The sequence below is a fragment of the Colias croceus genome, chromosome 17 (genome assembly GCF_905220415.1).
Source record: "Colias croceus chromosome 17, ilColCroc2.1".
In the NCBI taxonomy this organism is placed as follows: Eukaryota; Metazoa; Arthropoda; class Insecta; order Lepidoptera; family Pieridae; genus Colias; species Colias croceus.
The window spans coordinates 9,782,346-9,805,802 of record NC_059553.1 but is presented as its reverse complement, the minus strand read 5'-3'; the positions used below and the strand labels follow the sequence as shown (position 1 = coordinate 9,805,802).

The 23,457-nt window shown below is 34.5% G+C and overlaps 2 protein-coding genes across 2 annotated transcripts; one reads left to right on the top strand and one right to left on the bottom strand.

The window, feature by feature from the left end:
- Positions 1 to 45: 45 nt before the first annotated feature.
- LOC123699089 (probable protein BRICK1-B) lies at positions 46 to 1,434 on the bottom strand. The gene is made up of 3 exons (XM_045645956.1): positions 1,267 to 1,434; positions 724 to 806; positions 46 to 198 (listed from the first exon to the last, which is right to left on the bottom strand). The coding sequence occupies exons 1-3, from the start codon at positions 1,385 to 1,387 to the stop codon at positions 172 to 174; spliced, it is 231 nt and encodes a 76-aa protein (XP_045501912.1). The 5' UTR covers positions 1,388 to 1,434; the 3' UTR covers positions 46 to 171.
- Positions 1,435 to 1,751: 317 nt separating this feature from the next.
- On the top strand, positions 1,752 to 23,201 carry LOC123699087 (focadhesin). Its single transcript, XM_045645955.1, has 19 exons — positions 1,752 to 2,067; positions 2,406 to 2,609; positions 4,214 to 4,376; positions 4,802 to 4,944; positions 5,436 to 5,587; positions 5,970 to 6,520; positions 7,130 to 7,234; positions 7,738 to 7,856; positions 8,583 to 8,786; positions 9,593 to 9,782; positions 10,355 to 10,448; positions 10,975 to 11,177; positions 14,380 to 14,622; positions 15,092 to 15,334; positions 16,322 to 16,527; positions 17,309 to 17,425; positions 18,031 to 18,223; positions 19,951 to 20,078; positions 23,044 to 23,201. The coding sequence occupies exons 1-19, from the start codon at positions 1,781 to 1,783 to the stop codon at positions 23,093 to 23,095; spliced, it is 3,597 nt and encodes a 1,198-aa protein (XP_045501911.1). The 5' UTR covers positions 1,752 to 1,780; the 3' UTR covers positions 23,096 to 23,201.
- The last annotated feature ends 256 nt before the right edge of the window (positions 23,202 to 23,457 follow it).

The window sequence follows — 23,457 nt, the reverse complement described above, 5'->3', positions numbered from 1 at the left end:
TTTTATTTCTCTATGAATTTTAACAGGTAAATTCTGTTCAATTCAATACATATATGTATTAGAGAAATAATTCTGATACATGATCAATAATCTTAATGAAGACAAATAGGTCTTAATTATTATGTATATTAAGAAATAAATAGTCTACCTTGTACATAAATGTTTTAAAACTTATGTTAAAGTCTCCCCTTTTGTTACCTGAAAAGAAACAGGATATATAATATTTTAAACTTTGGTTGTCAATAAAAATGTAAAGTTTAATAGTATAAGATATATTATAAGTTATAACGTAATAATTGCAATATTAATAGGGCATTTGTCTGTGTTGCCTGCTGTTAGGGAACATACCCGTACTATGTGACCCCCTTCAAGTTTTTATATAGTAATGACAAGTATGATTTTCAATCATTTCACCGATAGAAAGTGTAACAAAAGAAAATAATTATAGTCAAATTTGTGTTTGTTAATACACCATTTATTGCAAAAGACAGAAATTTCTCTTGGCAAGATCTACTAAGCTACATATTAAAAATATAAGCCATCCCACTCACTCTTGTGACTAATTGTAGTATTTTAAAGATCTCCCTCCCCCCTTAATTCATCACGTAGTATGGGTATATCCCCTTTTCTCACAAATTATAACTTAGGTTTTCCTTTTGCAACTTGCAATTTTCAACATCTTTCTGAAAAACTATTATGATATTAAATATATGAGATACTCACACACGCCTCTAAATAGTCAATCTTCCTCTCAAGAGATGTGAGTTTCTCATTCAAAGTGGCAAGACGAGATCGGCACGACATATCTGTAATAATTTTTATTTAATGTTAATCATAAAATTAGAAAGGATAAATTAATATTGAAGACAAAACACATAATTTTATATATTATACTTTGTATTGTTACTTATCGACTTGTATGTATTGAAACTGGGGTCAGGGTGTACCCTTGGGGGCGCTATGTAAAAGTTATTTTTTTTTTTTTGCAAATATAGCCTAAAATAAACCCTTTTTATTCTTTGTATTTTTTCTCTAAGGTTAATAGTTTTCGAGATAATCGAGTTGTAAGATACTCATTTACAAAGGGATCTGGACTTTTAATGTAAATAATTTTTAAATTAAATAAAAAAGGAGTTGGTTGTGACTTGTGAGTCACACACTTAATTCTTTAACAAGCATTTAATATTCTATGTATTTTATGTACCTACCGTAGGTTCAACTGAACTCAGTAAATAGTAAAAAATAATTTTTGTCTGACCAACTTACCAAAGGAATTCAGGAAGTCTGTTATTTTCTTGATACTTCCCGTTATCACTTCAATATACTCTCTGTTAGCCCAGTCTTGTTGAATTTGCTTCTGGATTGTTTCACGGGGTGGTGTAGCCATTTTTGCAATAATATAATGCCAAATTACTATTATAAAATATACCTGATATTTACAATTGTTTTTATTTTAACAATCAAACATATTTCCTTCAAAACTGACAGTTTTGTGATTTGTCACAGATAACTATATATTAGTCAGAGTGATTTGTCTTCACAGAGCAAGTAATATTTTGTCTTCACCACAGATTAAGTATTAGTTACTATTGCACAATGATGAAACAGGATGAAACCATAGCACAGAATTAGATGTTATCTGTGGGTACACACTGGTGTTGTATCAAAGGAATCTGTCAAGATTCAAATTTCAACTTCAAGTGCCAACATCTTCAACAAAAATTTAATCATTTCGATACAAATCGCAAATTTTTTAATTTAAAAATCTCTAAATAGGTATATGAAAATGGATGAAATAGAATACAAGCTGAAAACCAACACGAGTGTATTGATAGTTAATGCTATTGATAAATTGATATCTACAATAAAATCGAAATATAAGCCGGGCGAGGGGCAAAAGTTTGTTTTGGAGAATGAAGAATTGAAATTTTTGAGAGAGAAATGTTCCTCACCAGAGCCCGTCGTGAGCCTGACGGCATGCCAAGGTCTACTGGCGCTGGTTGAACTCAATGTTCTAGAAATCGGGCATACAATGTCGACTGTTGTGTCTCTTCTGCCCACGGCCCAGTAAGTGTTTCTTTTTTCTCTGATATTCTGCAACTACATTTTTAAAAGTGCGTTCGAATCATCATATGCATATAATATAATAACAGCCAGTTACAGTAATAAATAAAATAAAGTTACTAACTGTTGTGTACCAGTTGTGTTGAGAACTAGAACCAGTGCCCTAATTCCCCTTGAGCTACATTAGAAAGGGGAATTAGGGCACTGGTTCTAGTTCTCAAATCGCCAAATTATTCTGTCCAAATATCTGCTCATAGTCCGTTGACTGATCGCAGATGTCAATTAATAAAAAAAATAAAAAAAAAACTGTTGTGTAAAGTAAAATTTATACTTTTTTACAGTAACTTCTCTGCTATAATATCAACAATGGCAGGTCTCCTAATTTTGGACTTAAAGTCGCGGCTAGTCCCAGGACAGCCTTATAAATGCCAGTTCTCATTGAGATCACCTCATCATCCATTTATTACCGTTCTTGAGAGAAATAGGGATATGGAAGATGACGTTTTGGCCCAGATGCACGCCTTGTGCACTAACCATGAATATTTGTAAGTATAATATAGTGACAGCTTGATCAAAATTGAGTTAGTTAAATATTACTACATGTATCCATTTTATATAAGACAAAAGAAAAGAAAAATCACTAAATTGGATCTATCGACCAAATAAACAAATAAATGTCTGATGTGTTCCATAGACTTGAAATTTCTGTTATAATTTTAAGTTGTATGTACACAGTGGCGTGCCTAGGGTGTAAGGACTGGGCAAGCCCAAATTTTTCGAAGTGTTTGCTGGGTACCCTTTTCTTGAATTAGGTATACACTGTGTTACTAAGTAGGTACCTATGTTCGTTATAAAACTTATAAAAAATGTGAACATACCGAATCAAATCTTCTAAATCTTCACACGCGCCCGCAAACAGTTGAGTCAAACGTTTACCATTACAATCATATTAAAATCTATATCTATAAATTATATAAAACTGTATGACATTATATTATAAAATTGTACAGATCATTTACCTATATTCTAATTCAAAACGCCGATCTTTCTGAAGGAAATATTTTATAACATCAGAATAGAAGTAGGTACCTACTTAGGTGATTGTTTTAATTCAATTAACAGCTCTTTCTCAATGACAGTCATTGTTAATTCAGAAAGGCGTTCTTGGCGTTGTGTATTTCTTAAATACGTACCTACCTACCTATGAATTCGATTTAACGCTGAGAAAGCACGCTCCGTGGAAGAACAACTAGCAAGAATCGTAAATACCAAAATATGTGCAAGTTTCATCAGAAGGCTTCTTCTAACCAATTCTCATTCATGAAATCGATTAATTCGTAAACAATACAATTAAAATTTGGTTTATGTTACTTACTGCACAAATCGGGAGTTGGTTTTGATGAAGAAATTAATCGTTGTTTTACAGTAAAGTTTAATGATTTTACCTTCCCCGCTGAGCACAAAGCAAACCATCACAATTTACAATACAATCTGTGTCGCGACACTAATTTTATCACAAAATTCGAAAAACTTAACCTAAATTACACCGGTATAATCACGCGCTAAACCATACTAACAATAATATTCACGACGTTCGTTCGCACGACGCGCAATCGTAACTATCTTCACACTGTTAAAGCCCGGCTTTGTTGGCCATATAAATTGCTATAGAATTCTATAGATAGGTATGTAGCTACTTCAACGAAATTTCATACGTTAGAAGAGATAAGCGCAAAGCCCGGTAAAAGCCCACGAGTGCAAGCGAGAGAACTATATGTCACTCAAGAAGGACACCGCACTGTTTATACAAAGTACGACTTTATTTAGATAACAAGAAGGATGAAATTAAAAAGTTTGACTCGAATTCGACATTGTTTGTTGGTGAGTTTTCATTGAATTTCGGAGCAAATTTTGAATTGCTCGTTGCGCGCGAATATTCAAAAGTGAATTTGGGTATTTTCCTGTCTCGTAGCGAATTCCTTAGGCAAGCCGGGCTTTTCGGCTTGTATGAACGTACCGCCACTGTATGTACATGAGGAAAAAAAAATTTAGTCAATTACAACAGAAATATGGTTTAAAATTTGATGAACCTGAACCTGACTACAGGAAAAAAAAATGTTCACTGCATAAATTCTGCTATTTTCGCCAGAGTATCGTCAAACAGCCTCGAGCTACTCCGTCCAGTGTTCCTCTGGATGACGTGTAACCCTCAACGCAGTAGAGGTATCTCCAGGGCCTGGCAGCTGCTGCTCAGTCTGCCACAATCTGACGCTCAGTCTTCATTGCTGCTGGCCTGTATTAGTTGTCAACAGGTATGCATATTAAAAAAAAAAATATATATATATACTGGAATTGATAACCTGCTCCTTTTTTTTGAAGTCGGTTAATGAAAGACTAACAGATACTAAACTTGATTTATTGATTATTATGTCTCTCTTCATAATACACGGGTATCGCCATAAGGATACCCAGTCCTTTGGGAAGGCTTACGTGAGGATACAGGTCCAACACGCAGAGGCCCTTGAGAGAATTTTAATGTGCTGTGGGACACCAGCCGCAGCCTGCCCATGACTGCACTTATTATTAATCTGATGTCTTGGACATTTTACAGTGAGCATGGTCACAAGAGAATGTCAATCGGCCGTAAAATTTGTAAAATCCATAAGTCAATTCACAATTATTTATTTATTTTTTTGACTATAAAATATGCACATCAATATATTTTCCATTTTTCCAGATATGCAACCCAAAGCTGATAGACAGTGCGTTCGCAGCATACTCTGCTGTGACTGAATCGGCGATATATCAGCAGAGGAGCGAGGCTGTGGTGGCCTTGGTGCCCATGCTGGCAAGGGTATGCGGGGAATTGTTGAGGCATGGGTAACTGATGGTTGATCTTGAATTTTTATTTATATTAATTAAATTTACTGTTCTGAGTTCAACTTCCGTCTGCTTTATAATTACTATAAAGCAGACGGAAGTTGAACGTCAATGGACGTCAACTGATGGAGAATAAAAAAATAAAAAATGAACAAAGCTTACAAGCATATTATATTTTCGAACAATTGCTATAAGAATTTCAATATAGTACAGATTTAGTTTTCGAATAAATTTACGAAAAAAAATATTTATTTATTTATTTAACAATTTTATGTACCATTACAAATTACAATACATAATATTAAAAGAAATGGAAAACATGCATAGCACGTAAGGCAAATACCTATCTTTTCAATAACATTACTTGCTATTCACTATGCTACACTTATTTGTTATTTGTTTTTATTTACCAGTTGTTATCCGATAATTTTATATAATTCAAGAGAAAATAATTAAATATTATTAAAAAATATCCCATTTTTTAATTCCAGTCGCGATCCGCGTCCATGCTACAGTCTGATCGAGCGTTGTCTCTCCCTGGACACGCCGGAGATGCGCACCGTATCCGGGCTGGCTCTGTTGCTATTGGCCGATAACCTCACGCACACGGCCGCGAGATATCTGCACGAGCTGTTCAATTTGTGTGAGTTTTTTGTGTTTTTTGTAATTTTTTGTGTGAGGTTAGTTTTGTGAGAAATTTGTGGGTCTTTGTTTATAATATTATAGTAAAGGTCATATCGTTTTACAGTTTTTCAAGTTTTACATCAATGTATTATTTAAAATGTAAAAAAAATCAATGGAATTACATTTTTTTAATAGAGTTAATATTATTACTATGGCAAATGGCAATAGGTAAAAGAAAACACCATTGGCATGCTCTAGAAATAAAAAATTGTAATCTTAATAATAATTACTTATTAAATGAATAACTGTGAAAAATAAAATAAGTATGTGTATTCTTAAAACTGCTAGAACTAGAAGTAATTGAAAAACCGAAAAAAAAACTAAACGAAATCTTCTTCCAGGCCTCAACATAATAAGCAAATGTGACTACTCAGTACTCGGCCTGAACTCCTTCGTCGGTTTCTCGCTACAGTGGCTCCATCTACCATCATATTTGACAAACGACGCTCTAAGTGTAGCTGCCAAAATACTAGATATCCATCAAAATAGCAATCCAAAAACTTCTCTGTACACAGCAAACTTGAAACAGAATACAATGTTCCAGAATTTAGTGCATACAGACGGACGGTTATACGCATATTATAAATTACTAGATACATTTGAACGGGTTAGAGATAATCCAACCAAGTTGAGAGACTGGTTAAAAAATTTGACACAAAGTGACAGTTTGAGAGTGGAGTTACTCCCGTTTTTGGTCGGGTTATGTTTTGATAGACGTGCGGAAGAGGACCTTATTATTGAAGCTTTAAGGTGTATTATCGCAGTGGTGGGGGTTAAAAAGGAAGTCTCAGTGACAGTGTTACCAATGTTAGTGTATAAGATTGCTAATGAAGAACGGCCTAATGTTAGGCTGGAGTGCTTGAAGGGGCTGCCGTTGATGGCTGCTACTAAGGTTAGTAATAAATATAAGTAATGATAACTGATAACTTTTAAAGAATAGAAAATCAAAGCAATCACAAGGCGGTATTCTAACTTGATTGAATTGATATATGATAAATAAAAATATCTGTATAAAAATTAAAATTAACAAACATTAAAAAAAAATGTTTCAATAATTTAGACATTATAATTATTATTAAAAAAAATACACAAATATTTGAGTTTCTTAAAAACGTGTAATAAGCAAGAATTTATATGTATGTTAATTTTTTTTATTGAAGTTATACTTTTGGCGCGATGGAGAAAAATGATGAGAGTGAATTTTTACGATGCGCGCGCACACCGACACCTAAATTTAACAGCATGAAGTTAGTTCTAGGTGGTATGAAAATTGATAACTATGTTCAAGTTGTATATTCTAGTAATTTTTTCCATACGCCAGAGAAGTATAACTTCTAACGCGTGTACATAAGTATTAAGTACACACACTCTTTTTTTAAACTAACAATTGCGAAATCTAACATAGTGTTCAAAAGCATAAAATACTAAAAAACTTGTGTTTTACTTTTTTTACTTGTTTTTATTTTCATTAAAATTAGTTTTATCATGTTTGCGATTTCAGGAAAATGTACCAACTTTAGTTTCCGTGCTAAATAAATTGAAAGCCAACAAAGGAGTGCCTACATCCCTTCTTGTCATGTTGTACACCAGTTTGGCTGAAACTCAGGTATTTTTTATTTTTTTTCTGTAATGAGTTATATAATGTGAGCATAGCTTCTATCGCGGGCCTTGAGCGCGGGGACCGAATCGAGAAATTCCGTAACGAAAAAACCGACCAGTCCCCGAGTGACACACGTCTTTTTTTGTGGTAGATGTTGTATTTTGTAATTTGTTTAGTGTTTAAAGTTGTATGTATAATAAAAATTTTAAAAAGCCTACAATGATGTGTGTGTAGAACTTACACATAACAATTTATTAATTATAGTTGATTAATAAAATAGTATATAATTTTCTTACATATTTAATTTGGGTATCAAAGATGATGATACACTAATGAACTCACTAAAATTGAATAGAACGCGTTAATTTTAATATTTTAATAACTTAAACTAAAAAACGTAACTTATATATTTTAATGTTATTTTTTGAACGAACAGTACATTTTTTCGGTAGATTATTTTGGATGTTTTACATTATAATGTTTTCAATTTTTTCAATTTTTTGTTTCAGGTGCGTTGTTTCCCATACCTACAAGAGTGTCTAGTTGACACTTCAATAGGACCAGATGACCTCAAGTGGGAGGTGGACGTGGCTAAAGCTGTCGCTGTTAAACGGATTTGTGATGCGAGGTAACGTTTCACACATAATTATATGTAGGCTCTTAGCCATAAAAATACATTAATAAACTAGCTTACCGCCCACGGCTTCGCCCGCTTTCTCTAAAACGATTTGTGATTTAAACTATCCTATCTCTCAAGTTGGATCGAACTGCACATGGTGTGCGAATTTTATTATAATCGGTTAAGTGGTTTAGGAGTCCATTGAGGACAAACATTGTGACACGAGATTTATATATATTAATAAATAATAATAAATAAATATTTTCAGGACAATTTTTCACATACGGCATGATCTGATCCCATACTAAGCTTTCGCTTGTGTTATGGTAACCAGATGGCTGATAAACATACATATATAATTTTAAATAAATACTTATATAGATATTCAACACCCAGACACAGAGCAAACATCTATGTTCATCACACAAATATTTGCCCGGGTGGGAATCGAACCCACGACTTCTGGCTTGGAAGGCAAGGCATGTTTGCAATAATTTTAAGTGCTAAAATGTCAAATTCAGTAATGAGTCGGAATAGATCAACACACAGATAATAAAAAATGGTTTTGGTACAAAAAATGTAATTAATTAAGTTATTCTATGACTTGCACACTATAAGTTGTCTAATTATTTATATTCTTTTCAATTAAAACGAATGAATATGTGTTGCATTTTTAAAACTACTTGTTCATTTTGTTAATGCACATTTTAATGTACAAAAAACTTTTCATTTCAGAGCGTCAACCCACGGTCTAGAACTAGTATCAGTAATATCGTCCCTACTCAACCGATGTACGGACAAAGCGGGGGCCACGGCCACGTGTCTCGCGCTAGAGGCCCTCGGGGCCCTGTGGAGGGGCAACGCGGTGGCCCCGCCGGGGACCTGGAAGGCCCTGGAGCCGAGACTGGGCAGGGATAATAGACCCGCTGTGCAAGCTAGGTAAGTTTGGAGCTATTTTTAGTGTTGTTTTTCAAGATATTGCATTCCTTCTATCGCGGGCCTTGAGCGCGGGGACCGAATCGTGAAATTCCGTAACGAAAAAACCTCACGCTCCCCACTCCGACGGGCGGAGGTGTGGCTTGAAGGTATAGCATGCAATAGCTTTACCGCAGCAGTCCCCGAGTGACACACGTCGTTTTTTTTATTAATAATTGTTTGGTTGGTAGGCATTGTATATTCTATGGCGCAAAAGTCATGATATTGTTGTTTTATTGTTACAAGGGTTTGTTAAATTGGCTGTACAATAAAATGTTTGAAATAATAAAAAATAAGAAATATTCCATTTAAGTCAATTCGGTAACCAAATTATAATACATAGAGATTTTAAGTATTATGACAAGAATGAAAAGCTACTTGAATCGCATATAATTTAAATTCGCAAAAGAACTCAAATACCGTCGTATTATGAATTATTTATTAAGTGCTTGTTCCTACTTGACAATGTGTATTTTCTTTTGCATTTCAAATTATTCTAACACTAGGTTTCCGCCCCGCGGCTTCGCCCGCGCAGTCAAAGAAAAACCCGTTCCCGTGGGATTTCCGGGATTGCGTTATTTTCCCGGTATAAAAAGTAGCCTATGTCCTTTCTCGGGTATCAAAATATCTCCATACTAATTTTCATGAAAATTGGTTCAGTAGTGTAGGCGTGATTGATTAACAGACAGACAGCTGACAGACAGAGTTACTTTCGCATTTATAATATTAGTATGGATTTGTTAATTATATTCCACCATTTGTTCTTCCAGCCTGTGCAAGTTGCTGGGCGAAGTCCCCGGGCTCCGAGTATCAACTCCCGCGTACGACGCGCTCATCGCCGACGCGGCTCGCCGTTTGTGGGCAATGGTCGCGGAGGCTTCGCCCCCCGTGGTGGAGGCCGCTTGCGAAGCCCTAGCTAACTATAAGATCGAGGATTATAAGCTGAAGGATGTGCCTGAGGTATGGTTATAATCATTATAGTCATAGACAGTTATGGTTGAAGACAACTAGCTGTGCTCCGCGGTTTCACCCGCATTGCTCCGCTCCTGTTGGTCTTAGCGTGATGATATATACCTCCTTCGCTTCGATGATATATACGCCTTCCTCGATAAATGGACTATCTAACACTGAAATAATTTTTCAAATTGGACCAGTAGTTCCCGAGATTAGCGCGTTCAAACAAACAAACAAACTCTTCAGCTATATAATATTAGTATAGGCATCTATGTTTGTTATGTAATCCTAGACAAATGGCAAAACTATTGGCATCATTTCGTTTTCTTAACCAATAGTGCGCGTTCACATAAGATATTAAAAAATACAAACTCTCTCCAATCGGCTGAAAATTGGTAAAATTGATCAAAACATATAATTAAAAAAAAAAATATCATATTTTTCCGCCATTCCGGTACTTGGAAAAAACACAATAGATTTTCTATTGTGTCTGTGATTCCGGGGGCTGAGTTATTAAAATTATTTTAACATTAAAAATTATGTAAGCCTCAAAAAATATATTCTATACAATTTTTCAGATATACAGACGAACAGTGAAACTGCCACCTGCGTATTGTAAAACACCCGTAGATGCTATAAGAAAACCAGAAGATGTCTTGGATTATATCCCGTGTAAGTATAAATATTGATGGGTGTGCAACTACAGACACATTTAAATGTAAATTTTTGTACAAGACAAGAAAAATACTGTTTATTTATCATTTGTATCTTGCTATTTTTAAGGGCTAGCGCATACCTACATCTTTTAGTTGAACAATTATTTTGTTGTGTCTCATAAATACATATATCGCGCGCACACTGTCAACTCGATAGTTGATCGATAAAAACGTCGAAAACCCATATCTTTAATTGTTTTTCTTACCCGATATATCCCAAAGACGAAAGAGATATTTATCTAATACTAGCTGTGCCGCGCGGTTTCACCCGCGCTCCGCTCCTGTTGGTCTTAGCGTGATAATATAATATAGCCTATATTACTCGTGGATAATGTAGCTTTCGAATGGTGAAAGAATTTTTAAAATCGGTCCAGTAGTTTATGAGCCTATTCATTACAATCAAACAAACAAACAAAGTTTTCCTCTTTATAATATTAGTGTAGACATGTTTGTATATTCATTTATTAATTATTTATTTCCAGGTGAGATCTGGCCAGAAGTGTTCAAAAACACGAATCAAGCTGCCCTCCCGGGGGTGCAATATTTAGTGGGCAAACTCATAGAGCGTGAAGTTCGCACATACCGCAGTGGGGTGTACAATATAGAGGGCAGGGAGCCGCAGAGCTTGGGGCACTTGCCCCCGCACAGCGTGGTTAGGGGCATGCTTGATTGCTTTAGGAAACAGGTGAGATCAATGACCTATTATACTAGTAGACGCGGCATACGCCAACATCATTGCACTAAAAAACAGCGTAATTAATACATACCTACTTACTAACGCATTATCACCAATACAGTTGTTCTCTCTTTCACTCTCACGCACGAGACATAATACATGTCTCACTCATGTACTTCGTAATAACAACTGCCGATTAAAATACAAAAAGAACGTCCAGCCACGACGCTGAATGGTGCGTGACTAAGTGAAACTCGGGCACTTACCTGAGTTTTTTCTTGCCAAAATAGAGAGCGGGTAACGTATCTAGCCTTTTAATATATCATAGGGTGAGATTGTTTTTTTTTTAACTAGAACGCCCGCAACTTCGCCCGCGTTTGCAAAGAAAAACCCGCATAGTTCCCGATCGCTTAAATCGTTAAAACTACGCAACGGATTTTGATGTGGTTATTTTTAAAAGAGAGATCCAAGATGAAGGTATATAATTTATTATATTTTAAACAAAGCGGGTGAAGACGCAGGTGGAATGCTTGTATATATATGTATAAACGGCCTTTTGAATCTTTCTAACTACATATTAAAAAAAATTGAATTCCATTGTGTCGTTTTAAAGATCTAAGCAATTAAGCATACAAAAGTCGCATATTATTAAGTGTTTTTTTTTAATAGATAGTGGTTCTTGATGAAGGTTTTAGTATATAATTTGTTAATTAATTTTCTACAATTTAGCGGGCGAAGCCGCGCGCAGATAGCTAGTTGTTATTATGTATGTGTGTATATGTCGTGATAGATAGCGTCTTGTTCTTATTTGAATAAGTTTTATATAGTTTGATTTATTATATTTTAATTAATGTAATTTTTATGTATTTATTATTTAACTAGCGGTCCGCCCCGGCTTCGCCCGTGGTACGTGTTAACATTTTCTCTCCATAAGAACCATCCTCATACTTCAAGGAATATTATAAAAAAAGAATTAGCGAAATCGGTTCAGCCGTTCTCGAGATATGCGCTTACCAACACATTTTGCGATTCATTTTTATATATAAGAAGATTTAATTTTTATGTTGGTGATTCATGATTGATCGGTGATCCTTTAAAAACCCTACATACAGTAGGGCATCAAAAATTGGAAAATAATAATGTCATAATTGATAACAAGCGCAGCTTGTTAGGAACTACTTACGTATTGCGAAAAACATAACAATAGTGCGATTTAAAATACAACCAGCGCCATCTAGTGATGGTAAATAAAGCTATGTACTGTGTGTACTTTAATGCCCTCACAGAACAGTAAGAACATAATAGAAGTGCTATAATGTCATCATTAGCACAGACTAATAATAATATACTACGTATACAATCATTAGTATGAAAACCAGTGTCGCCAAACCCACACATTTAAACCGATAGTTATACAGTACACTACAAGTAAACTATGCCTTTGATTGGACAGCTTAATTTGAGTAAAAACTGACTTAGGTTATAAATTCAGCATTTCAATATGTACCCTAACGAACCAAGTTACGGTTTATTTTAGTATAACATCCCTAGGTATATTAGCTGTTTTGTTTCTTTTTGCTCAGAAATTCCAAATTCGAAAACATTCAGCTATTCCACAACAGATGGCGTTGGTTTTCAATACATATAACTTTGAACCTCTACACATAAAGATAAGGTTGAAATTTGTGTCACTCTAAATTAATGACATTAACTTGACATTAACCTGATGCTATGCTCTAAGGGATGTCAGCCTTGTTATCGATAATTCACAAATAAATATATTTTTGTGCATTTTTTTTTCTTTCTATTATATGAGTATAGGATAATGTGTCACATTTTGGAGTATGTTTATTACTACTAAGTACGTCTTTTCATATTATTATATTTAAATAAAAAACGGAATAGAATAGTATAAATCTATATTTACAAAACAAACAGAAAATATGCATTATTTTAAATCTTGGAACTGCCGTAGGTTTGATGTATCGGTGGCCTTTGTTAGACTGCTTATTGCTGTTCGGCATCCAGTTAACTCGTCACGTTGCATTTATTATCCATTTCTCTTTTAAATTAGGCTCTTTCGAAAATCTATAAATAAATAGGACAAATGAAAGCTAAGGAAAAATAGAATAAAATTTAATATTTAAAATGTTTGTCTTTTCTAAAGTATCGATACTGTCGATATGCGCCACATGCATCACTAATCCGACATTCGTTTGTTTATTTCAATAATATTCCAGAAAGTCTTGTTTGCTGTTCAATCTATATTAGTACTTATTTCTTATGGATTAAGGTTCATTTTGACTTAATATTTTTATAAATTTTTGACAAATTACGACAAGCGAAGTTGTAACATAAAATATATTTAAAATAAATTAAAATAAGACTTACCGATGGTATGAAATGCCTCGATTGCTGATATTATTTCGTCTGCTATCATTTTTTCACTCTAATACCGAACAACACACTCTAAATAATGAATAAATATGGAAATAAGGTTTGACAGTTGACAACCGACTCGAATATTTTTCTGCGCACAACTGAGAGCGAGTTAGGTGATCTTACCTTACTAGTGACACGTGGGCCACGCCCACATCGCACTTCTATTATGTTCTTACTGTTCTGTGAATGCCCTATATTTTTAAATTGGTTTATTTTACTTGTATAAATAACTCATGCAGAGATTGTTTGTTTGAACGCGCTAATCTCAGGAACTACTCGTCCGATTTGAAAAATTCTTTCGGTGTTAGATAGTCCATCTATCGAGGAAGACTATAGGCAATAAAATCTTATCACGCTTAGACCAACAGGAGCGGAGTCACGCGGGTGAAACCACGGGGCGCAGCTAGTTTTATATAAAGATCGGTACATGTCACGCAAAAACTAAGAGTGTTGTATACACGTTGTATACATGATTATACCTTTACCTATATTGATAATAGTGGTTGATTATTTTCAAAACGTGATTGTTATGCAATACCTACTAATATTATAAATGTGGAAGTAACCTTGTCTGTCTCTTCGTTAGTCGTCACGCCTAAATCACTGAACCGATTATGATGAAATTTGATACACATGATACACACATAATTTGAAACCTGAGAAAGGACATATCATAGGTTTATTCAAAAAATGTTACGTTTTGTAAGCTTGTTTTATATAAATGTTGTGTTTAGCTATTTTTTTTTTAGTTTAAATAACTTTAAAACAGATTACTTCACCAACCTACGACATCCAAGAGCCAATCCTCCTGGCTATATTCAGTACCCTATCTGCGGAGTACCCTCGGCCACTTCCCCCCATGGACCTGAGCTTCCTCCACGAGGTGTTCCACCGCGGAACCCCCTGGAGGATGAACAGCATCCAGCTGGCTGCGAGGCAAGCGCTCACAGCACCCTCTGCAAGACGAATGGTCGATAATTTTTTGGTTGGAATCGAACCGGGGGTTACGGAGGTGAGAATATTTTGGTTATTTATTTGTATTTTTTTTATTTTAAAAACATTAGTTAACACTATGAAATGTAAGTTTTGTGCAGTTTTCTGTTCTGTGTGTATTAATGCTTTATGAATTTTAGTTTCAGTAGTAATGTAAATTCGTCTTTATTACAAAAGTTTCATTATCGTAACTTTTAAGGGCATTTTAATTATGTAACATCAAACATATTAAAAGCAACATAAATATTTGAAAGATTATGACAAAATAAAGCGTACACTTATGTACCTTGAATTTAATATTTTGGTTTTATGGTATTCAAATGCTTTTTATAAATTTAAATTTGTAAAAAATATAAAAAAAATTCTATCAAATAATTGTTATTTTTTTCTATTAAAAAAAAATCTTATTTACCGTTTTTAAAATTTGTTTCAAATTTTATATTCACTCAAATTTGTCAAAAAATATCACACCACACTAAATTTTCCAGGAATCAGACATTATGCTGATCTTCGAGCACCTACCCATTTTATGCCGCACTATGCCCCCAAACACCCTCCGACCCTCGGTGGAGAGAAGCCTGGCGCATGCCCTGGGGAACCGGGAGCTTTTCACCCAGCAGCTGGCCAGCATCAGCCGGACCCTGGATAACGAGAGGATCCACGAGGCTAATAGGACCTGGTTGTGTCAATTATTGGAAGCCCAGTTCTCGCTGATCGCTGATGATAGTCCGGTGAGTTTGAGCGATTGATTTGTGTTTTTTTATTAATAAATAAATTGTAAAATGGTCTGTTAGTCATGTAGAATTTACTTTTGTATGTTTTATAATATGAAATACAATGTAAATTTCAATTGTTTACGTGCTCTGTTAAAAAAAAAATCATTATTTAACTTATTATTTGTGTCTGGATATTCTCTCGTCTATTTTTCAATTTTGAATTCATAATATAATTCTTTTACTTTCGTAAAATAAGAATTATAATAAAAAGTAAAAAAATAAAACCCAACTACGACAAAAACGGCGCTGAAAAAGTTTCAGAATACTGAATTGAACAAAGTCGCTAATGTAGTTGCAAGTAAATGGACACAGTAGACTTTACCAAAACGCCTTCGTTGTAAATTGACAATAATGTCATACAATACTATTCAGAAGTATGCAATATTCCACTATGTAGAGATAAATTTTCACGTTTGGAAAACCGCAGTCACACGTTGTCAAAATGCTACGGTAGATAGGTGTATGTAACGTGTGACCACGTGGGGGTTTTTTCTTGTTAAAATAATTCTGGGCTACCATGTCCTATCCATCTTTGACGACATTCCTGACCTGATTTTCTTTTTTCCCCTCTAGCTTTGGCCTCCATACGTGCAAGCCTGTAGATCTCTATCCACGAAATATCTAGAGCGTATGACGTTACCGAGCGGGTGGTGGGAGGTATCAAGCGATCTTCTACGCAAGTCGTGTTCTAATCGCAGTGACTTGTTACGCACAATATCTATACTTTACGTGGTCTATTCCAGTTTTGTCCTGAACTCTTTTCTCTTCATCATTGATACTTTGAATGCTGGATTTGGTCTATTTATCTTTTCGTCTACCTCAATCGTTTTGAAATAGGCTTTTAGGTGCTTTTTCTTGTCTTTCAAATAATTCTGGGTTACCATCTCCTACTGCAGCATCTTTGACGATAATCCTGACCTGATTTTCTCTTTTTCCCTCCAGCTATGGCCCCCATACGTGCAAGCCTGCAGATCCCTCTCCACCAAATACCTAGAGCGTATGACGTCACCGAGCGGGTGGTGGGAGGTGTCCAGTGACTTGTTGCGCAAGTCGTGTTCCGTGCGCAGTGCGCTGGCGGCGGCCGGCGAGTGCAGAGCGCCGCTCGTGTGGCTCAATGAGACTGTGGATGTGCATGCCAGCCAGATTGTGTGAGTTTTTTGTTAAATTATTTTTTAAAGTGTATGCATTTAAAAATTAAATAAAAATGTAGAGGTAAGTAGAACAAGTGAAGTGTATGTGCAATAAAAAAAAACATTTTTTGATCGGGATCAAATTTTGAGAAAATTTTGATCATAATGCTTTCATTCATATTCGTATGCCATAGTAACTATGACCATTTAGTACAACTATTTACCACAAATTTTCAAAAGATTTCGTTGAGAATTTCATGCTTTTATTATTAAAAGACCTACTATTCATATAAGTCATAAATACATTGGTAAATAATTTATTTAATATACAGTATTTTCATAGTATTCAAATATAAAATATAAAATTTTAAATAGAAAAAAATCGACCACGGGATGGAGTTAGAACACGCGTCTTTCGCCTCAATAGTAAAAGTTATAATCATGAATCATTGAGATAATAATACTACGTATGGAGGAGACACCACGAACAAAATCTGTGCGCCATTTTTTGCTCTAACTAAGATTTAAAAATTATTATCTAGTTAGGTACTTACCGATGAAAGTTATTCCTTTGCACTTTTCCGTATTATTTGTATTATTTGTGCAATATCGTAACACACACGAAGGCTTATTTGATGCGTTTCACTTTAAAACAAATAAAAAATGAGCGTGCAGTTACGCCATATGGCGTATGTTGAGCGGAACATAAGTGATGTAGGCGGTGTCGTCTCCATATGTATATCTCAATGTCATGAATCTAGCTTTTTTAATAAAAGAAATTTAATATTATTTTATATAGTGAACAAGAATACTCCCTCCACTGTATGTGGCCGGCACTTCGAGATGCGAAAGATGACAGTTCCACAAGAGAGTGGTACTTGCAGCTGATGGCGCGCACTCAAGTCGCTTTTAATGAGTGAGTTCATTCATTTTATACTAATACTAGCTTTCGCCCGCGGCTTCGCTCGCGTGGTGTTTTTTCGCAATTAAAGGTAGCCTATGTTCTTTCTCAGGGTCTAAAGATTGTCTGTGCCAAATTTCATCAAAATCGGTTGAGAGGTTTAAGCGGGAAAGCGTAACAGATAGAGTTACGTTCGCATTTATAATATTAGTAGGGAATAGGGATAACTAGATTATTAAGATATTTTATACTGAGAGAGACTGAGATAGAATTGAGTACAAACATACCAACTTTTCAATAATATTGGTCATTTGTGTTTTAATAATTGGGACTTGTGAAGAGTGTATAAAAACTTAAACTATTGTGCACTTGAAGATCAATTATGTTATGTTAAATTTTTTTTTTATTTTTTTTTTTATGTAAACATGTGAAAACACGTCTTTCTGTATGTTTTTATGTATGTTGTTTGTATTATGTTTCTTATTTTAACTGTTGCCGTAGTACTATTATTATATCGTTTTTCAATTTAAATCTTAGCAAAATATTTTTTGAGACACTTTTACTTATTTACTATATTAAAAAAGTCAAAACATTCCATAATCTATTATATCCTATTCCAGAACAGACGACGAATCTTCAAAGCTATACCTGTGCGACATATTCGCGCTATCTAGCATCGCTTTCAGTGGCGTGTGGTCCTTCGAGCCGGATACAACTTGTATTATAAGTAATAGAGAGAAACGATACTCGTTGTTGCCCGCGGGTTTGGCTGTGTTAGTGGGAAAGGAGGGCTGGAAGGAGTGCAGTTTACAGGTATTTTTATTTTTGTTGTCCATTTTTAGTTCAGACTGTACCAATTCTAATTTAACTTCATTCTATAAGCAGGAATCAGGATACATAGGTCTAAAAATGGATAGAAAACATTTTTGATAGATAAATACTGGTTGAGATCGGGTTTAAAACAAGTACAAAGGAGAATGGCAAACTCCCATAGGACTCTGGGCCTGATCGTTACAGTGATGATTTATGGGTGATTAAATAGATAAAAATATACAGACTCTATGAATATAATAATTATAGATCTTTTCTATGGGATAGCAGAGATATTGGGATATTGATTAAGATCAATTTTGAATATAACATTACTAAGGCCCTTCTGCCATTAGGTACGATACTTCTAGAATACGATACTCGCGTAAAATACTACCTACTTAGATATTTGCTGGCTACCCGATGCTCGCATATTATGCGACTGAAAAATGACTAAATTCATCATTATTGTGCCTCGTTTTTGTGGACCGACGTTATAATAATAATAATTCATTTATTTATTGCAACAACAGTTACGTCGTTATGTCGAGCAATCAGCAATTCCAGTTGCGAAGAAGCTCTTGCAGTTTTTCTTTTTTATAGAAATATAAGACGCCAACGTAAGAGTAAGAAGTACTGGATTCATCCATATATTGAAAGAAACATAAATTGTAGAGTTTTTGTAGCTGAACGAGAACTACAACATGATGATTAGATATTTTTATCTTTCTAACGAAGAGATACGCGCGAGAGTCGAGACGCGATGCAAAAGCGACCGACACGGTGAGTAGTGCTATACTAGTCGCGGACGTGTAGGATACCAGTAGCGTAGTGTGCGAGCCTACATAAAAATGTATGTGAGATACTCCGCGGCGACTAGTCTCCGAGACTTGCAGGATACTTGAATCGCCTATGCGTATCGTAATGGGAGAAGGGCCTAAAACTTCACTCAAATGTCAAACAACAAACATAAACAAATCACTCATCACTGACACAATTATGATTAATAATTTGACATTTTATTAATGGCCAGCTACCTAAATAAAAATGTTATAATTATTATTGATTAAGTAAAACATGTTTTTATTTTATAGAATGATCTAAATAAATTAAGATATGTGTTAAAAATAAGTTAAGTTTTGCTTCTGATTTATAAAGCATTTGAATTCAATAAAATTAAAAATAAAATATAGGCATTCATTCGTATTAATTGATATATTCGACTTTTTTACTCCTGACAACACTGACTATCTCTGCTTGATAAGACCGGTAGTCATAGAAACCTAAATAACAATGCCGGTAGTGAACACATTATCTTTTTTTTCAAAGATTTGTTTTCCTATAGAATCAGAAGTAAATATTTTACCAAGAATTACTAAAAATAACATAATGAATTTTAAATATATTATGATTTCTGTAACAGTTAGGCCCAGTTTCGCCATTCTCCTTTCTATTGTTCAACCAAATCTAAACATTAGTGGAACAGTTTTAGTTTAGCCATTAAAAATAGACGAAAATTGTATATTTTCAACATTTTCTTACAAATTATGTACTTAGTTTATTCAAAATTTTGTTTAATAATATTTTTTATTTGTCTTTGTTGGACTGTTCTTAAGAATAAATGGTCACTATATTAAACTGCAGTTGCATAAACAAACATATCTGACGAACTTTTTGGTTTATTATTTGAAAATTTTTATAAAAAATAAGGTATAATAATCATATTCCAGGTGCTAGAATGGTTGTGTCACACCCGGGACGCAACCCGCGACTCGCACACAGCGCGGGCTTGTCAGCGGAGCTTGTTAGCACTGAGACACTGCGAACAGTTTATTGCTCATAAGATTTGGACTCGATTGTGAGATTTTTTTATATTTTTTAGTTAAAAAAGAGCGTGTCGGCACACGTGGCAGAAGTGAAACTTCTTTGGTAAGTTTCAAAGATACCAAATTCGTCGCCTTACTCAATAACGTGACGGTATTGCCATGACGCGACCTTGAAATTTTACTCTCAACGCGCCTAAAGAAGTTTCTCTTCAAAAACGTGTAGCGCTATATATAAATGACTAGGTTTCCACCCGCGGCTTCGCCCACGCAGTCAAAGAAAAACCCGTATAGTTCCCGTTCTCGTGGGATTTCCGGGATTGCGTCATTTTCCCGGGATAAACAGTATCCTATGTCCTTTCTCGGGTATCAAAATATCTCCATACCAAATTTCATGAAAATTGGTTCAGTAGTTTAGGCGTGATTGAGTAACAGACAGACAGACAGAGTTACTTTCGCCTTTATAATATTAGTATAGACTAGCTTCCGCCCGCGACTCCGTCCGCGCGGATGTCGGTCTTCGCGTGGATGGTTTATTTCTCCATTTTGAGACCTCTGACAATAACATCTTATAAATATCTATTGGACACAATTCCCAAATACGGCTAGGCCTATAATAATACGCAACGTGTGTTCGCGGTTCTACGGAACAACGTCTATGGATAAAACTGAAAAATTAAGATTAATTTTTTTCTACGTATTTTTCCAGGATAAAAAGTATCCTATTTTACGCCCAGGATAATAAGGTATAATTATACCAAGTTTCATCGAAATCGAACCGCTAGTTTTCACGTGATGCCTTCACATACAGACAGACAGACAGACAGACAGACAGACAGACAGACAGACAAAAATTTTTTTAATCACATATTTGGGTTTGGTATCGATCCAGTAACACCCCCTGCTATTTATTTTTTCAATATTTTCAATGTACAGAATTGACCCTTCTACAGATTTATTATATGTATAGATGATAATTGCAGTTGATGTGTATGTATAATGTATATGTTGTAAATCATGAGGACAAATATGTCTAAATTGATAGTTTTTATGTTTAACTTTAGTTTTCGTTTAAGATTGACTTTGAGTTATATTTTAAAATTGATACATTGTTATTGATCAATGAAAAAACAATGATATTTCACCAAAATCGGTAAAGTTTAAAAAAATACAGAGAATAATGTGAACACCTGTAATGAAATATATTTTAAATGTTATTATACTTATTTTGAATTTTGATAATAATAATTTGTTTGTTGCTATCCAAGGAGGAACATGGAGGACTTGTAAGCGGCGTCATTGTGTAATAATGTAATGAGTTTTCATTGTGTGATGCTTTTTCTATATAACCTTTATAATATAGTATATAGTTAAATATTTATTACTAGCGATCCGCCCCGGCTTCGCCCGTGGTACATATTTCGCAATAAAAGGTAGCCTATGTTCTTTCTCAGGGTCTAAAGATTGTCTGTGCCAAATTTCATCAAAATCGGTCCAGTAGTTTATGCGTGAAAACCATACATACATAATTACAAACCTTTCCTCTTTATAATATTTGTATAGATTGTGGCATTTGTGTATAATCCATATATTACAAACTAGCTGCTCCGCGCGGTTTCACCCGCGTGGCTCCACTCCTGTTGGTCGTAGCGTGATGATATATAGCCTATAACCTTCCTCGATAAATGGGCTATTTAACACCGAAAGAATTTTTCAAATCGGACCAGTAGTTCTCGAAATTAGCGCGTTCAAACAAACAAACAACTTTTATAATATTAGTATAGATAATACATTTTAAAAAGCAGCTTCGTGTTTACTGATTGACGTATTACATGTTTGACTTTGCTTCTTCTGTTTTCATTGAACTGTTCGTCAATTGCTAATATTGTGTAAAAATATATATTAACAGTAAAAAAAACGGTAACATTTATTTTCCAGTGATTTGTCTATTGTGTGTTTATAATTCATAATTCATAATTCATAATGCAAGCTATTTTGGAAATTAAAGACTTTTTAACGGATTTTAAACGCGATTTATTTATTATATTATTTTCCTGACAGTTCAATTTACAAGACAAAATTACAAGGTTGTAAGATAGTATTCGGAAAACAGCAGGTCCAACGTGGACTCGAAAGGCTAGGGACAGAACAGAATGGCGATCTTTAGAGGCCTTTGTCGAAAGACAAGTTGAGGGGTAACTACCGTTTGCCGAACTAAAATCACTTAAATATTAATTAAATTGTTGAGTTTATAAAGTACTAGCGATCCGCCCCGGCTTCGCCCGTGGTACATATTTTGCAATAAAAAGTAGCCTATGTCCTTTCTCGGGTATCAAAATATCTCCATACCAAATTTCATGCAAATTGGTTCAGTAGTTTAGGCGTGATTGAGTAACAGACAGACAGACAGACAGAGTTACTTTCGCATTTATAATATTAGTATGGATAATTAGTTAGTAAATGTTAGTAGTAATTAGTTCTGAGGCATACTTAGTACAGTGGTTGACGCGTGAGCGTAGAACCGAGGGGTCCTGGGTTCGATTCCCGGTGGAGACTAAGAAAAAAAAATGTCTCGGTCTGGCAGGACACAGAAGGCTGATCACCTACTTGTCCCTAAAGAAAATCGATCAGTGTAACAGATGCATTATGCATCTGCCCCTTACCCCACTAGGGGACATGGGACTTCACATACTTAGAAAAGTTTTGTAATTTACAGTAAGATCAACAATAAAGGCATTTTATTTTATTTATTTTTATTTTATTATTTTCCCGACGCGACGTTTCGAACATTTTACAGCGAGCGTGGTCACAGGGAGACTCTGTCTCTTGAATAAATCGCGTTAAAATCCGTTAAAAAGTCTTTAATTTCTAAATGTATAATACTCGCGTAAAAACAAACACTAGAAAATTCAAAATACTATGCGAGCTAATTTGCTATCCTAACTAGATTAAGCTATGATATTCGTATTTTTTGTTTTTGCTAATTACTTTTTTTTTCAGGGAACATCACTTCACGCCGACAGTAACCAGCTTTGAAGATATGAATTTATAAGATGCCAATGTAATAATCATGTATTAAAATGTAATTAACTGTATCTAGTCTCTGATATTGTTAAGTTTATGAGATCTGTGTTATAAGAAATAAATAATGAATATATTTTAATTGTTTTATTTATAACACATACATAATACATATTCATTATTTACATAAAAAAATAAAAAATACAAGAAAAGTAACGAAGTTATGTTTGTTCACTATTAAAAACAAATTGAATGCATTAAAGGCCGGCGCAGATATGGCGGAGCGCATTTCTCAGTGTCAAGCTATTATCGACATTGGCCTCATTAAAATAATATTAAAAATCAAATTACTACATTTTATTCCCGAAGAGCATCGAAGCGATCACATGCGCT

Bases quoted from the DNA above. Each gene is read 5' to 3' on its own strand.
- LOC123699089 (XM_045645956.1), bottom strand. From the start codon at position 1,387: ATGGCTACACCACCCCGTGAAACAATCCAGAAGCAAATTCAACAAGAC. The intron at 807-1,266 runs GTAAGTTGGTCA...AAATTATTACAG, and splicing joins AGACTTCCTGAATTCCTTTG to ATATGTCGTGCCGATCTCGT. The intron at 199-723 runs GTGAGTATCTCA...GTTTCTTTTCAG, and splicing joins TTGACTATTTAGAGGCGTGT to GTAACAAAAGGGGAGACTTT.
- LOC123699087 (XM_045645955.1), top strand. From the start codon at position 1,781: ATGAAAATGGATGAAATAGAATACAAGCTGAAAACCAACACGAGTGTA. The intron at 2,610-4,213 runs GTAAGTATAATA...TATTTTCGCCAG, and splicing joins TGCACTAACCATGAATATTT to AGTATCGTCAAACAGCCTCG. The intron at 7,857-8,582 runs GTAACGTTTCAC...TTTTCATTTCAG, and splicing joins AAACGGATTTGTGATGCGAG to AGCGTCAACCCACGGTCTAG.